The sequence below is a fragment of the Leuresthes tenuis genome, unplaced genomic scaffold, assembly GCF_036924035.1.
Source record: "Leuresthes tenuis unplaced genomic scaffold, fLeuTen1.0.hap1 SCAF_9, whole genome shotgun sequence".
Taxonomy (NCBI): Eukaryota; Metazoa; Chordata; class Actinopteri; order Atheriniformes; family Atherinopsidae; genus Leuresthes; species Leuresthes tenuis.
The window spans coordinates 18,472,209-18,489,401 of NW_027325363.1; the positions used below are offsets into that span (position 1 = coordinate 18,472,209).

A 17,193-nucleotide genomic window follows, 5' to 3' on the forward strand; every position below is an offset into this window, starting at 1 on the left:
CTGTGCAAACAGACCCCATGTAAAAAAATGCCCTAGTTTAACATAGAATGAAGCAGAATTATTCATTTTAACTCTGAACGGGCAGAATGCTTACATGTAATATACCTGTTCAAATTGTATTGATGCTTTAGATTACATATTTCCACTGGTCATGCTTCTTTTAGGGAAAGGGTTTAATGTTCTAGACCCAGCTAAATGACAAAATCATATGGGTGATGACATAGTATCTGGTCCAATCAATGCGATTCATATTAAGAGTCTTTCCTTTCTCTTGTAATGGTTTTACTGAGAGAACGATTAATACAGAAATATATTAAAAAGTACCACAAGCATATTGACAAGGAAGACTTCCTTCAGCTTGAGGATACTTGTTTCACACAAACTAGTTTAAAAACTGTCCATGATGTGAGGATCTTGATTTCCTACGGCACCTGAAAGCAGCATGAAGCAGACATGGCGCCAGGCAGAAAAATCAGGTAGCTCCACCTGGTGGCGAGAGTGTTAACTACATCCAGGCGGAGCAAAACATCCTTCATTTGCAGCCCAGAGTGAAGGGGGACAGAGAGGCAAGCTGTGAGAGCGAACAGATGTGAACCGGACTACGACAAGACAACAAGCTGTAGTAAAGACGGAGAACCAGTGACTCTGCTAATATGTGGCAACCCGCGTCGGAGCGACTGCAGGTAGGACCCGAGTGATTGTGAGCCGCTTCTTGTCGACAGAGCGGCGATAAATGAACGGCTGAGCCGTGGTCTGAGCCGCGGAGACGCGCCGCGCTGTGCGTGGCTCCAGCCTGGAGGGACTTGCTATGGTTTCTGAGCAGCTGCAGATGTTTGTGAGCGCTGTCTTAAAGTGAGAATGTCAGTATTTAAATTGATTTTAAACGAGACGCTTTTTAGTTGCTTTTTAGTCTGTCTGGCTTCACTTTTTTTTAACGCACCTATCCACGTTATGCAAGCAGGGGGGTGCATGTGCCTCCTGCGCTGCATTCCTTCGCTGATGGAGATTTTTCGCTCTCATAACGGCAACGATATTATGAAGGTATGCGCAAAATGTCTACTTTGGCCCACTGGTCTTTTCCATCCAGCTCTCTACCTTCACGCTGCCAGCAGGCCTTATCCTCCTGTTGTCACTCCACATACTCTGTGTGTTGCCTCATCAGGATGCTTCCCTTCCAGTTTCCCCTTTTGATTTACGCGACAAACCGCTAAAAGCATCCTGTGACCTGTTTTAAAAATCCCGTTGATGACACGTAGTTTGATATCCAGGGGTAAGCCGAGCATCGACCCTGGCTTCGCGTCTCCTGCAGGCGTAATGCTCTCCAGATGTCGGCCTGCGGACTGCCTGCCAAGTGAACTTGCACAATCCGCTCTCCTGCCCGGGCGTCAGGAGGATGGAATAACGAATGATTAAAAGTGAGAGTTCCGGTGTTTGTCCTCCAGTCACAAGCGGAGTCAGGGGCCACTGTAAATTTCCCCGTTAAACACACATCTTGGCTTCAGGTAAATTATAAACACCCATGCGCTGGAACTGGCTGGAACCGCCATGATAGGCTAACGTGTCGCCTAGCAACCGCGTTCCAGAACGTGGCGGGGAGAACTCTGTGATTTATTACTGTCACTGATTCAGGTTTTTTTTTTTAGCACTACGTCGCGTTTTTTTATTATTATTATTTTTTTATTGGATAAACTTGGTGTCCTACAAGTGTCATAAAGCCAGTGTCACATTTTCCGGAGCTGGTCTCTCCAGCAAAGCTCTGGAAGCGCATCTGAACAAGTGAATCATTCCGCCCTCTGCCAACTAGGATCACACTAAACGGAAAATAACCTCACAGCCAACCGTGGGATGCAGTTTGAACCCACTTGCATAGATGTGAATGCTTTATTGCCTCTGTCACAAACACTAATACATTTATCAAAGTGCCTGCTTTTCATGCTGTGTTCGTATTCAGCACGTTTTTCTCTGCCTTTACAACAATGTTATCTTTGGGACCTCTGTCATGGAGACTGTTGGGACTTGATCATGGCTACTTTAGTCCCTTATAACCACTGGGGTACACAAAGAAATATTATGATGTTTTTCTCCAAAACTATCCAAGAGCCGGAGTGAGTTAGCTCAAGCAAAAACATTGTTGATACCGGTCGAGCTGAGCCTGTCAAAAAAAGATGAGGACAAAGTTGAGTTGGGACGCTCAGAGGTTGAAGAACCCCACCTGACAGCATAGACTGTCTACACGTTGTGAGCTTCGGTTTTCAGGTTGTTTTAAGTCTTGAATACAAGGAGCAGACAAAGAAATGAACTGTTGCGCTGTCTGACCGAAGCTGACCACAGCTGCCCTGCCTGCCTCTTCTGTTCAGGCCCATTTCTGTGTTGCACCACCTAAAAAAGTTGCAGTCATGCATAATAACACAGAACTGTCCAGAGAGCTCGATCAGGAGATGGTGTTTAAGAGTTGTGATATTGGTTCTTTAATTCACACCCCCCAGAAAATCACTTCACTTCCAGAAAATCCAACTAATGGCTGCTTCGTGTTTTTTATTCTGACTAAAATTGTGCCCACAGCAGCACTGTGTTGTGTGTGGTTGGCTGCTGAGTCCATGACGTTACTCCCAGTAGAAGGAACTTGGCCTCTTGAAACCATTGCAGAAGGAGATGGTAATAAAACAGTGTTAAAACTCTGGAAAACTGTAGAAATAGTGTTGAAAGCGCTATTCTTGGTACTGAAAGAAGCCTGGTGTAAGAATAAAGCTAAACGAGAAGCATCGGCATTATCTCGCACCCTCTCCATGTAACTGAGCAAAAAATAACTTAATAAGGACTTTTGAAACTTTTGGATTTAGATCATGGCGGCCGTGCACATATAAAACTGTGGGTCGCCTTCAAAGGTGCAGTCTGCTGATTTTCCACAGTTCACCTCTTTCTATGAGGACAGGTGGAGGAAAACTCTTTAAAGTGAAAAAGAAAAAAAAAACCTTGAAGATATTATCAGGGTTCTGTCCCATAAATCTGAAGAAAAAAGCTCTGCTTCACCATTTGGAGTCACTGCAATTCTTTGATGCTGATTAGTATATATCGTGTTCACATCAACATCCAAACTCTGAAAATCAGATATGTGTTTAAAGATATCGTACGTTTGATGAGCGGCGTTTGGCTCCCATCAGCTCCCCTTATGGGGACCAGCTGTGGCGGAATGCAAGTCTGTCTCGTGTCCGTTGCAAAAACTATGAAAGGCTCAGTCGCGGTGTTTAAATCGATGGGTAACTTTGGAGGAGAACCTGGTGCATTAGAGTGTTATTAGTCAACTGTGATCAGTTAATACCGGCTCCGGTTTAAAGCAACAGTACTAAAGACCAAACAACCCTTACAGTGAAAAGTGCTGATAGAATCACAGCCATACCTGGCAATTGCCAGCTTTGTAACCATGGCAACATCATCTTTTTAGACTGGCATCCTTCACCTGTTTGGAGGCCGAAATGGTGGGGTTTGTCGAGCTGAGTCTCCCCCTTCACTGTTACAGATTTGGCTTATTATGTCTTTTTTGTGTACGTGTGTGTGTGTGTGTGTTTTTCTACAACGACAGCATATATCCACACTATCCTCACTCGTGCTGTCCTTTGTTGCCATAGCAACACCTGGTGTCTTGCTGCATTTTTGTCTCTCACCGAGGCAGGAAGAGGAGGGTAAAAACAGATAGATGAAGGCGTGGGGGTGAGAAGGTGCAGGATGGGGCGCGGGCTGTGCTGGGCAATATGTGGAGTATCCTATTCCAGATGTGGAGTATCCTAATCCAGATGTGGAATAAGTGTTCCAAGGCGCGTCGGTGCTGCATCACGCCTCCTTGTTGTTCTCTCCTTCTGTCTGTGTCCGTTTTCCTCACCGACCACATCTCTGTGAGTTTTGGGGGCCCTTCCTCCCCAGGCGGGGGCCACATTAGTTCACCGACAGATTGCACAACTTGCGGCGGTCTGGGAACCACTTCACATATAGACATCGCAAGTTGCAACGCAGGTTACATGTGCACACGCACACAACTGCATGCTTCCTTTTTGAGCTCCCAGAAAGAAAGAAAGAAAGAAAGAGCTGCCGAAAGAGGAAGGGAATATGTCCCTTCCTCTTTCGGCAGCTCTTTCTTTAGCCGTAGCTTCAAGTTTCTGGCACTTCAGTGTGACAAACGGGGCCGATGTGCCGATGGGAAGAAGTGACCTGACAGCGCAGGAATAGCTGACTGAGGCCAAACGCGGCCAGAAGCAGCCTCTGCATCTTTTCTCGTTGCTGTGCCCATCTCTGTTTGCCCTTTGTTTGTTTGTCTGATGTTGCTTTGTAGGCACAACGATGTTGAGTGTGGTCTTGGTGGCAGAAGGAATTCATAAGCAGAATGGCGCAGTTCCCTCCACTCTTTACTTTCAGCCGGCTCACACTTCCCTCCTGTTACCAAATGGCTTTTGGCTCAGTGATTCTGATGAATAGGCACAAATTTCTGATTGTGAAAACGTGAACTTATTTTTTTGGTTTCGGTAGAATATGATTATTTTCGTAGGTCAGCGGGATTTTTTTATTTTTGTGTGTGTATGTGTGGGGGTGTTCTTCTGCTTCTCCTTTTTTCTTTTTTTGTCATGGAACAGAACAGAACACCACTTTGGGCAGAAGACCTCCTCTTTGTGTTGCTTCCTCATCTTTCTATATTCTGAATTTCCATTGGCACAGAGCTTGAAATGATATCAAATCCATAACTAACTAAATTTAAAAAAGCCATAAATAAGAGTGTCTTGCTAAGAAGGTGTTCACCGACATGTTGGTAATGCTAACGATGCTAAACGGTCGATTTATGACTGCGCCTGTGATTTACTGCGTTTTTTTTCTGCAGGTTGACAATTTACCTGTTGTGGCTCAGCTGGAATTTACTGATGTTCTCTGAACGCGTCAGATGCAGGTGGCTCTGAAAATGTAAAAAACACCTCTTAGCTTCTTCAAAATGACTTAAAGGTGACATGTTATGAAGACGTCCCTTACTCATTCTCTCTTTAGACTGAATGTGCTAAAGATGGCGCCTCCGGAGATCATTTTGATCTCTAACATGGGTTGAAAAGCCGCTTAGCGCTGTCCTTTGATGACTGAATGACTCAACAGATGACAGACACTGCACTCTGTTTTCCACCTGACAATAGGTGACGAGTTCAACTTGCACATTTAATTTGCCCATGTTCTTGACTCTGGGCCTTGTTTCATGTCATCAGCAGGCCCTGGTCAGATGTTGTGGTGGGTTCATTGTTTACGTCAAAGGGTGGTTGATGTTTTTACTACCAGCCAAAGATAGCTACCCTAAGGCTCTGTGGTTTAGGAGCTTTAATGCCTACTTCTTCCTACAGAGGTAGCCCACCAATCAGAATGTCCTGACGCTGCCCTTCTCCCTCCTGCAGGCTGTAGTGGTCCAATAGTTACAGAGAAAACAGGTTTTCGTCACCGTAGGGACCTCCCTCGGTCCTGCTCAGAGTTGAGCTCGCTCAGACACATTTCCACTTGTAAACTGTCCCAGGATCAGAGGGGGAGGCCGTAAACACACAGAAGGATAGTTACCCTGCTCAGCCTCCTTACTGTGCAGGGGAACCGCAAGAGTTCATCCTGCTTTTGGCTTCAGGAAGTAACTGCCAACACACGCTCTACCAGCACATCCCAGCTTATCCCTAAATAAGTTGACTGGAGGAGGCATGTGTTGGTGTGTAGAAATGGCATCTGAGGCACAAACAGGGGCAGGGATGAGCTGGTTGCCAGTCCACAGAAATGCAAATCTTAAGCCCAAAAGTCAAGTTATTGTTTGGGAAGGTGGTTTGACGGTTTTTACTGACCCCATATTGGGGAACAGATTCATGAAGGATCCATTTGATGTGTAACTTTAGCTTTAGCGCACGTCCTGTTTACTCAGGAGAAGGCATAACTGGAGAAAGCACATCTCTCCCCTACTCCCTGACTAAATGGCGTGAATACTGCCCAGTTTTGCCACAGTTGGGGAATGTTTTTACGTGTCTTACATAACGTGCGTGACAGCGTGCACATTCTTACCAGTGGTTTCCTTCTATTCCACTGATCAACAGCTGGTGGTAACGTGACAAGACATGCAGCAATGCACCAGCGAGGAGGAGAGAAAGAGAACATTTAGCGAGCGGTCGTGGATGTAAACAGCGCCGGATCCCAAATACTCAAATAGTGAGGCTTTGTGAATGTTTTCTGAGGAGGGAAGTGATTAATCTTCTTTGTTAGTTCCCAAACACACCCAGCTCCTTTTTTTTTGTGGCACAACAAAGTTATTCTGTTTCTCCTGTTATTTCAATATTATCGTGTTTCTCCTGTTATTTCAATATTATCGTGTTTCTCCTGTTATTTTAATATTATCGTGTTGCTCAAGGTACTTTTATAGCGTTCGGATATCTCAGTACTGGACTTTCTGGACTAGGCCATGAGTTTTTTTTGTTCAGGGACAATAAAATGATTGTAATCTGCTTCTAATCCTGGAAATTGTTAACACGTGGGTGTTGTTTTATGTCCGAAAATGAAAAGATGAGCTCCAGAGCGGCAGATCCATCAGCCTTCATCCACGTCCCATTGTGTAGTTCCATCAGCTGGCACACTGCTCAGCACTCGGGTCGTATGCAGGTGTTTGGGGTTGTGGTATGCAGAAAGCTTGGGACACAGCCTAAAACTGTCGCATGTTGTTGATCTTTAAACACGCTTTGGGTTTCAGAATGAACTAGTTGCCATTTGTGCATCTGAGGGGTGTATTTTTTCCGATTATCATGCCTTTGGACACACACATCTGTCCCTTTGGCTTCTGCTGGCTTCTTAACATCATTTCCAGCTGTTTTTTTTTTGTCTCTTCACCATTAAGTTACTGTGTCTCGTGGGGGTGTGGCCGAGTGCCTGCCTTTACCCTCTTATTGAGTATCTTACCATGATATTGACCCAAGAACCTCTTTCCTGTTAGAAAGCACCCTCAGGGGGCCTTAACTTTAACTTACCATCTGTGACCTGTTAAGCTCATCACTGCAGGAGGCCAACTGCACAAAAGGTTCTCTGAAGCTTCTGTCTGAAGCTTTGATTTCACTTGGATTTGATTGTTCCAGTGCTTCTTTTATTATTGGCCAATTTTTAGACTAACAATTATTTAATGTTGGACACTCGAATGAAAAATTAGCGCTCGGCTTGATGACACTCGTGATCTCCAGCAGTAATCAGAGACATACAAGAGGGAGCAATCATTCAGCACTGTTCGGATTCACCTATAAATAACCTTGGTCATCCTCTATGATTCAAGCAGTTTTTTTGCAGTTTCCTCTGAGTCAGAGAGAAAAAAAACTGGAACATCAAGTATTTTGTGACTGGAAGAACTCACTTTAGGTACATGGAGATTAGTTTGGCGCTTAGAGCCATGACTTCTGTACACATGACCAACGTTTTGCAGCATTAGGTGTTGTTCCCTTTTACTTCAGCTTCATAACTCTAGAAACACACTTTGATTACTTTTGATTACATCTTGAGCTATTGATCTGCTCCTGAAATTGGAGTAAAATTCAGTCATTTTCCAGTGTCGATATTTTGTACTTGGAGAATATCAACTATGTGGCATCGAAACACGCCTTTGTAAGCTAAAATTTTGGAGAGCTAAATGCAGAATGAAAGAGACGCACCACTGCATGGGTTTCGGTGTTCACTGTGTTGATCAACCTTAAAGGGCTAGTTCAGGCTTTTTGCAGTGGGGTTGTGTGACCTACTTATGAGTAAATAGAACCTTACCTGCAGCGAATAGTGGTCAGATCAACGTTTAGAGGAGGAGGGAGAAATTCTGATTGGTAAGTGTGTGTGTGTGTGGGGGGGGGGGCAGAAGACTTTAAACTACTCAAACCTACTAAAATATAATAGCGTCTTCTCCTTCATGTATTCCTCAGTGATTATTGTCAGTTTCTGCAAAGAACTTCAATTCAGCTACACTGAGGGAAGAGCAATTTCAGCATGTTGAGGGGTTCACCAAATCAAACATTTACATAGTATGAGGCTCCAGTGTGATTGCTCAGGTGTCACTCTTAAAACAATGTTGTTTTTCATATCACTTGAAGAGGACTGTTGTTTGGAGATTTGACACAGTCTTCTGTAGGCAGTGCAGGCGGCACCCCCGCCTTGCACCGGCCTGAAGACCAACCGGCCCAACCTGGTTTCGAGGTGGAGACTAGAAACCTTGCCAAGTTAGTTCGCTGTAACTTGATAAAGAGACTGTTGGGACTTGAAAAAAAAAAATCATTCAAATGTAGTGAAGCGGCCCTTCACATAGTTAATTTGCTACTGGCAGGGGGGTGGAGGAGTCCCCCTCTACCCTCCAAGCAGCCCTCCCCCTCCTCCCCCCTGTCACTCCATACTGGGGCCAACCACAGGAATGTGAGCCACTGTCAGGAAGCTGTAAAGTGCTGACGCGGAGGTCGGCAAGTGTTAACACACGTGGCTTTAGTTTCACGAGTCCATCCTGCACCTTCTCGTTTTCTCCATTTTTTTTTTGTCCGTTCTTCCTCATTATTCCTTCTTTTCGTCATAACTTTCTTCACGAGAAGGTCCACCGCGGTGAGTGCGCAGGTTGGGAGTTGCACGGTAGAGCACCACTGAAATGTTGACATTGACCAGACGCCCAACAGGACTGGAGAAGACATGATTAGTGTCATCATTTCATGTATCATAATATGTATGGAAAATGAACACTATGCAGGCTTTTTATGCCTCGTAAGTGGACACCAAAGTTGTATCTGTAATTTGATTGAGGATGTTCTACTTGGCTTTAAAAAGCCACAGTGGAGATTGATTAAGGCCTTTCTTGGCAGGATTGGCTGTTTTCATCATGTAAAAATGCAGACCATCTGTTGCATAGAAAAATATGTGTGCGCAGTCCAACAATGTGAAGAGCTTTGAAGTTTCTGTGAGTACAGGAAAAGGAACGTATTCAAGTGATGTGCACTAGAGATAACTCATCACCTATAAGGTCGATGTATCAACACAGGGAAGGTGTTTTCTACATTAGGATCCATTTGTGGGGAAGATTATCCTCGAAACTTGCTTGCTTTGGCTTTTAGCGAGGTCTGTGAAAGGGGGACTATTCAACCTCAGGAGACAAATGTGAGCAGCAACAATTTTGACAAAAATGACAGCCAAAGCCTAAAGTGAAACCAGGGTTGCAGCCTTTCAATCACCTTATAAATCTCTCTATCTCCAATAAAACGGGTTAATTTAAACTAGGATCATTTCCCTCCGATTGTGGGAGTCGTATGCATGCATTTGTGCTGGTGTGTCCAGACTGAGGAGTGTAACCTAAGCAGGAAATACGTGGCACAGAGAGGGAAATAGGCTGCAAGAACATTATTGCACCACTTTATTTTCACATAGCTGAATGGTAAGTTTTAATGTCGATGAGACAGAAAAAAAGAGAACACTGGAAATATTCTTTAGAAATGCTAAATATTTGTGAACGCAATAAGACTTTGGTTAACAACCTTGGGTACTTCCTGTACTTAAAAGCAGCAGCGACATGTCTGTGATGTGGTGAGCAGTGAGGTGACAAATATGCCAAATGCTTTGACCAACCCCACAACCATTAGGACTGAAGGAACAAACCCGCTCTCTGTAGATTCATTGTTTGTTGTTTCACAGAATAATGTACGTCATGCCGGTTAGCATCATTAAGATTTGTCCACGCTTTAATCTTTTGTGAAAAATACTTTCCTATCCTACATGTTTCAACCACACTTAAGCACAATGTTTGACAGATGGCTTTACATGAGATATTTTTTCTCGCTTGTCTGTAAAACGCTAACAAACCTCTCTGAATGTGGTCAAATCAATGCTAACCACGGTAGCCGCTGTTAGACTGCGAATACAAACGAGACTGTTGAGTTTCTATATCTAAATGGCGCTATAGTAAGATTATATACTAAAGACTAGCAGCATGGCTTAGTTATTAAGATGTCATGCTAGACTAGGCCATGTTAGCAGGTAAATAGCTTGTTGACATCATATGTTTTGCTGGATATAAGTGAGAAAACCTGCATTAGTATGTGCAAAGATCTAAGAAAATAGGGGGGGGGGCACAAAACATCCCATATGATTTATTTGGGCTATCGTGTATTGGTTGTCAGTGCGTGGCTGGGAAGATTTGATGGGCTTTGTTGACTTGGTCTCTAGCTGCTGGAAACAATGGCAGCTGTGGGCAAGCTGTGGCATTTTTTAGCAGTCACGCTACAATTTCTCCTGGAACTGTAGTGTGAATGACCATGTGACTTGATGTTCCTCTTGTGAAAGTCTTCATATCAAAGCTCCTCAGTTATGTTTTGAGTATTTCGAGTAAACCCCAGAGATTCCACAGGGGTGCAGAGCCGAGAGCCACGGCGGCCGTGTGGTTTTGCTCGGCTTCAGGAAGCGCTGGCCGCGGAGTGCAGTGCGAGAGCGCGCCAACGCCGTTGTTTTGATGGAGACAGCGAGGCCAGAGTGCCCTTCATCTGCTCCTCACATTTTATGTGGAGTAGGGCTGCCACAAACAATTATTTTAATGGTCGACTAATCACAGATTATTTTTTTCGATTAGTCAACTAATGGGATTATACGTATATTGAATGTAAAACATACAGCTTATCGCACCAGGATGCAGCTGCTCTTATATAACCATCATTAGCTTTCAGCTTGGAGTGTTTAAGGTATATGCTAACTAAAAAAAAAAGACAATTAATATTATAGTTCATTAACCCTTTGATGAAATATGCAGCTCGTTGCAACAAACAATTATTTAACTGTGTAGCAAACACAAAAATAAATACTTAAGTTTTTGTTTTTTGTTTTTTTTAGGTTTTTCTTTCCTTCATTTGTCTCTGGCATCAAACATAGCTGCATTTAAATAAAATGAGGTAGGCACCTGAAACTAAGGAATTATTCACAAAACGTTTTGGTCTCACTGACTCAGATATAACACCAACATGTTCAGTATGGACTCAGTCAGGACATTTGCTTGCTGAGGTGTGCATGTAGCTAGTTTTGTAACAAAGCCGTCCATTGAAGATGAACATACTTTTTTAGCACTGAAACACAATGTTAGAAAATATTAGCATTTCTATTCAAACACATCACTGTTACAGAAACGTTACAGAAAACACATGAAATATGTGTGCTAAGGCTAATTAATGAAATCGTCATCGCTAATGTTAACGTTTACAGCTATCAGTATGAGTAAGTAGCAAGTTAACTCTCTGTTTACGCTAATTTTAGCGGCTAACTAGCCAGTTAGCTTACCAAGATGACGGTCCCTCTTTACAATCAGCCACAGCAACATGCTTCCTTTTCAGGTGCTTGTGCATCGTCGTTGTGCTGCTGTGGAAGGCAAATTCTGCCTTACAGATATTGCATTGCACACATTTGTCTTTAATTTTCTTAAAATGCTCCCACACTTTTGAGCTCCGTTGCCGGGTAGCCATGATACCAGAGCCCATCCGGTTTAACTTCCTGTGACATTACGGCTGACCCCCAGTTACCACTACTGCACATGTGTGTCAAGGACGGAAAAGTTTAAAAAAAAACAAAAACCAAAAAAAAAAAACAACGCATCGACTATTAAATTAGTCATCGACGAATTTAATAGTCGATATAATCGTGAATAGTCGACTAATCATTGACGCCCTAATGTGGAGCATAATTAACTTCTCACACCATCTCGCTTTCAGTCCTCATTTTAAGTTTTCACCTCTGAGACAAATCTCTGTCTGGGAGGGTTTATTTCAAACTGGTGATTTTTACATAAAACAAACATAAAATTCAGGTGTTCTTCAACTGTTTTCACCTTATCAACTGTTTTTTTTAGCAACCAGCAGCGTTTCAAACTCTGAACAGTAAACCATAGTAATAATTATCTTTTATGTGTCTGGTACTAACTGTACGTTCACCTAAAGCACAGTATCTCTCTGTCTCCGTCAGCACTTTCAGACGATGCTGAAGACCAAGCTAAATGTGCTGACGCTGAGGAAGGAGCCATTGCCCACCGTGATCTTTCACGAGCCCGAGGCCATTGAGCTCTGCTCTACCACGCCACTTGCAAAGAGCAGGACCCACGCTGGATACAAGGTAGGATCACGTGAGCACGTTAATCCCCAAATCCAACCCTGTTCCTGAACACTAAATCCATAATAGCATTAAAAGAGGCATAATCCAAATGTTTTTCCTTTTCTTTTTGCCCACACAAGTTTAATTAATTTTGCCACAGTCTGAGTTTTTAAAGTTTGCCTCTGCATCACAACCTTCAGTGATTACATCAAACCAGTGTGTGGGTGTCTGCGTACATGTGTTCTGCCATGAGTTTGTTTGTTTTCCTCCTCTCCTTGGTTCTGCTAAGAGTCAGATGTAAAGTTTGATCCCCTGAGCCGTTTGATTTGGAGCCTGTTCTTCTTTTTCTTTTCTTTTTTCTCCGGCCTTAAAACAGAAAACAAACAGAGCTGCAGATAAAAATAGCAGCAACTTTTCATTGTTACTCCAACCGCTTCTGAATACGTAACCGGGGCGTCTTTGTGTATTTGTCTGCTTGAAGCGACTGTTTGAGCATGAGGATTTTGTTTTGTTTTGTTTTGCTGTGTCATTAACAAGCCTGACGGAAAAGGAGGAATTTTATATCTGACAGCTCCACTGAAAGGGAAAAAAAAAATAGAATTCCCTCTTGAAATTATTGCCAGAAAACATAAATGTGGAACACATGGGCCCCACACTTGTTGATGTTTGTGTTTGTTGGATCACTTTACTGAAGAACTGAAGTGAACACACACAGAAACGCACTGTCACGTACACACAGTTGTAGACTATAAGAGAAGTTCAAGTGCAAGATGAAGCTGAAGTCAGCAACAGGGCCTACACTGGCATAGCGGACAAGCTCGGTATTGCCTGTAGAGACACAAGCTAACCTGCAGGATTTTCACAAGCTCAGGTGGCAGGAATCATGTTGTGGATTCTTTTTGTTCCGCAGTCACACATCACAAGACTTTGCTTTTTTTTTATCCTAAACCAATAAGAACACATTCAGTATACAGATGCACACAGACCCTTTTAAAGCCTCAATGTATTGTGGTAGTCTGAAATACATCAAGAGGTGGTGATGCATTATGGGAGATGTATTTCTTTATTTTCTTCCTGTATTTTTCAGTTGCCTCAGCCTGCTTTGAAATTTTTTTTGTGAGCCGGAGAGTGAATGCAACTATTGAGATCAGCAAACCAGAGTGTCTCACAGCAGTTATGTCAGAAAGGATGAATGAAAGCCTTACACCTCGGCACAACCCCTGAAGCGACGCGCAACGCTGGAAGAATACGCTGGGCTGCAGTTTTACTCTGGGTCTCAACTGCTCTGTCTTTGTACTGTAGCTCAGAGTCACCTATCGGAGGCAGGCGAAGGCATTATTTTTGTATTATAGGTGACTTAGCAACTGAAAAAATAGTGCCATGTTGTTTTTCCACAAATGAGATGAACGCTATCCTGTGTGATTTATAGTCTCCGCTGATAATGTCACGAGAAGAGCGGTGGCACCGGGTACGGTGAAAATGTGGGGGCGGGCTGTGACGCATAAGCTCGAAACTTATCACGAGACTTTGTGTCCCGAGAGTTTTGGTTTTGCGAATACATTTATAGAAAAATGCGGATATTGAGTCATTTTTTTCGTTCGTCCGAGTCACTGCACATTTTATGCTGTGGGAATGTAAAAGATGAATGTTCACCCAAGATAACAATGATCTTTTTTTTGACAGTTGTAAATGCAGTGATAATTGTGTCACAAGTTACTGACTCATCAGCATCCTGCTGTTTAGTGAGTCATTCTTAATTTCCTTGCTCATCACTGCTTTTAATTACCCTTCATGCATGAGCAATGCTTTGCCAACATGGCATTACAGAGCGTCCAGATCTAGCCTGCTGTTTATCCAAACATAGCTGCCTGATGATGCACTGTTTATCAGCGGGAATCAAGCCTGCAGCAGCACAAAGCAGCCTCTTTTTTCATCCCTTTGCCCGTCACTGCTATGAGTGAAGATAAATATTGATGTATCGTCTGGGTGAATTCTGCACCTAGCTAAACTTGGTATTCCTCTCTGTCCAGTGTGAATCCCAGCATCCACTCGTTGCCTTTTCCTCTACTGTACTTTCTGCTCTTTCTAGTGTTACTGAGAATGCCGAAGCCATGATGCCTTGCATACCACTACGTCTTTTCAGCCGAATACTAGACACACACACACACAAAAAACCATTCTTTTCCTCATCTGTCTGTAACCTCCTTACATGCAAGTCTGTCTGCCTCTGTGTCTGCGTCTGTTGGCTTGTGTAAGTTCCTGTCTGAGTAACTACCTGCCTGTCTGCGTATCTGTCTGCCCACCTGTTCCAGCACCTCTGCTTTCACCGTTACCTCTCAAAGAGACTGTCTTTCATGGCAGAAAACCGAGGAAGCAGGAGTCTTTTTTTTCTTTCTTTGACTCCTTGCCTTCCTGTCTGCTTAGCTTTTATATACTACAACACAATAGGATAGAATTTCTTACCGTCATGGAGCGTTTTTTTATTTTTTTTTATAAATATATATTCTTTCTCTTTCGATTCTCCTTTTCTTCCATCTCAGTTGTGCTCCCAGTTTACAGGAAATCAGGACGTCTGGTTGAGGTCTACTGTCAGCCTGCCAAAGCTAACAGCTAGCAAGGATGAAAGGCCACCTCTCATTGCCCTGCCATCCTGACTGCTGTCCACTTCACATCCATCAACAAATTGTCTGAAATGCTCTGCAGTGCAGCCATGCCATCCCTGTGGTCATTATTTATTGCAATGATGAAATTACCCTTGAATCTTATATTAGGCAAAAAAAAAAGCAACAAACTTTAAAACGGCAACAATGGCATGTTTGAAAAGCAGAATTAATGATTGCTTATTACTCACAACAGTTTGAGCCGCTGACTTTTTTTAAGTAAAAAACATTTTTACTCCTTAGAAATAGGGAATAAATGCAATTTAAACACAACAAAATGATATGCAAGAAACTGCGCTGTTTTCTTTTTTTTTTTGTGTGCCATTTTGAATTAAAGGAGAAGATCACTACCAATCCAAGTAGAGGTCCCTGCTGTGTGGTTATGTCTCAATCAGTGGGTGTTCTTTCACAAACAGGCGTGATTTGCTAAGTGAAGCTGACCTTCAGCTAGCTTACTTTAAATGCTAACAGGACCTGTCCCTATGTATCAAAGTAGCGCTGCCATACAGTTTACTATCAAGCAAATTTGTGACAGTACAGCTGTTCAAAATTTGTACAAGTCTGCCTGAACCACAACCCAAAAACCTCAAAAATGAACGACTTTACTCTTCATGTTGGTTTGACAGACTCTGTCCATGACAGAACACCATCTACTTCTTTATAATCTTCTTTTCTCGAAAAACCGCTCTGTGAACCTAGGACAAACAAAGAGGGATTCTATTCAAGTATATCTTGCGACGAAAGACATTCTCGGATATAGTCTGTACTCAACCAATCTCATGTCCTGTTGGGAATAATGATAATGATAATACAGCTAGGAGCCAGTTAGCCTAGCTTCGCACAAAGAGTGGAAACAGAGAAATGACTCGTGTGGCTATTCCCAAAGATAACATAATTCTCCTAAATTACACTCTAATACTTTCTAGTTAACACTTTATTTCTTATTTGTTGTTCACGTAACATACAAATGGTAGCTAGGGTTTCACAGGACTAATTTAGTAGATGAGGCTACATGTCCACTTAGCATCGTCCTGAGTGAGAAGTTTAGTGAAAAGGGGCTGCACACAGTTATTTTCAGACATTTTGTCTTTTTTTTTTTCTTGGCCACTTGTAGCACTTACAGCTAAAAAACCCTGAACTGAATGTAGTTTAATGTTAAGTGTACAGGTGTGAGATAAGTATCCCTCGGTGAAGAAGCATTTTTGAAGTTAAATGTTAAAAAAAGAGAGGAAAATTTTGATTGCTCCAGTTAGCTGATTTAATTCTGAACTCGGAAGAATACTTTCTGAAGTATTCTCCAGAATACTTTCTGAAGTATTCTCCAGAATACTTCACTTTGGTCACTCATAGTGAGACCAAACCAGTGACGGTGTGTGATTCTCCCTCACAGTCGTGGGTGTAGTAGTGTAGGACAGCCTGGTCCTTCCAGGCCTTTATCTAATCTGTGAGGCAGAAGGGCTTTTTGTCTCTCTGTACTTTAAATTCTGATGTCAGATGTCTGATGCCGGACGTACCATCACTTCTCCTCCTGTAAAGAGGGAACAGAAAGCACAATGACGTTTTTAGATGATCAGCAACCTCTGGGTTGAGATGACTGCTGCTTCCAGTTCCCTTTGCAGTGTTTCTGTTCAAGGCGGCATTTTGTAATCAGAGTTTTTTGCATTTATATGTACTGTTTTGGTGATTAATAGATAAAGTTGATAAAATAGCTGAAGTGCTAGTTTCAGTTTTTTGTTGAAAATGTCTTCTGGCCATAAGAATTCATGATGAACATTTTGGTTACCCACCGACAGCTAATACACTAGACGATAATGATGAGATCAGCAGAATTGTTTCCGAGTAAAAGTGCACTTTATTTTTCACCACAGTTGCGATAGATACAAACGCACTGAATTTAGTTGTTAATAATGTTTTATAGTTTGACTATCATTGTTGTCAGTCTCGACAAAGATGGATTTAAATGAAACGCACACACGCACATACTAAAAATGCTGTTGATATTTGTTTTTGACAACGAGATTGAAAATTGTGGGTTTTTTGGATGAAGTGTTTTGGAGTAAAAAGACAGTCTGGATTCTGCTTCAGGTTAACTAGTGTATTTTCCTCTGCTGGCACTGCTGCTTGTCAGTGTCGGAGCCAGACTGGGCTGCATTTCAGGGCTTCCATCAGATCCACACTCTGAGCCAGGCTTTGTGACTCCTCCAAAAATAAAAGACAGTATTCGTGGGATAGTGAGGCCAAATGTTTTCCCTGCTAGATAGCTGAAATATCGCGATCTTACAGGATCCCGATTGAACTGGGAATCCATCTTGCCTGTTTGTAAGCTTTGTGTTCGGGGCATAGCTTGCAAGTTGAATTAGTTTGGTGGACAAGATGTGTTCATTCTTTTCCGAACGAGCTTCAGCAACAGTTTGTCCTTCCC

General features: G+C 42.8%; 1 protein-coding gene across 1 annotated transcript in view; it reads left to right on the top strand.

The window, feature by feature from the left end:
* Positions 1-533: 533 nt before the first annotated feature.
* pid1 (phosphotyrosine interaction domain containing 1) overlaps positions 534-17,193 on the top strand; it is a 29,352-nt gene continuing 12,692 nt past the window's right edge. The window contains exons 1-2 of the mRNA XM_072392668.1: positions 534-683; positions 11,986-12,132. Coding sequence (XP_072248769.1) covers positions 654-683; positions 11,986-12,132 — 177 coding nt within the window. The 5' untranslated portion in view covers positions 534-653. The remainder of the gene's footprint in view (positions 684-11,985; positions 12,133-17,193) is intronic.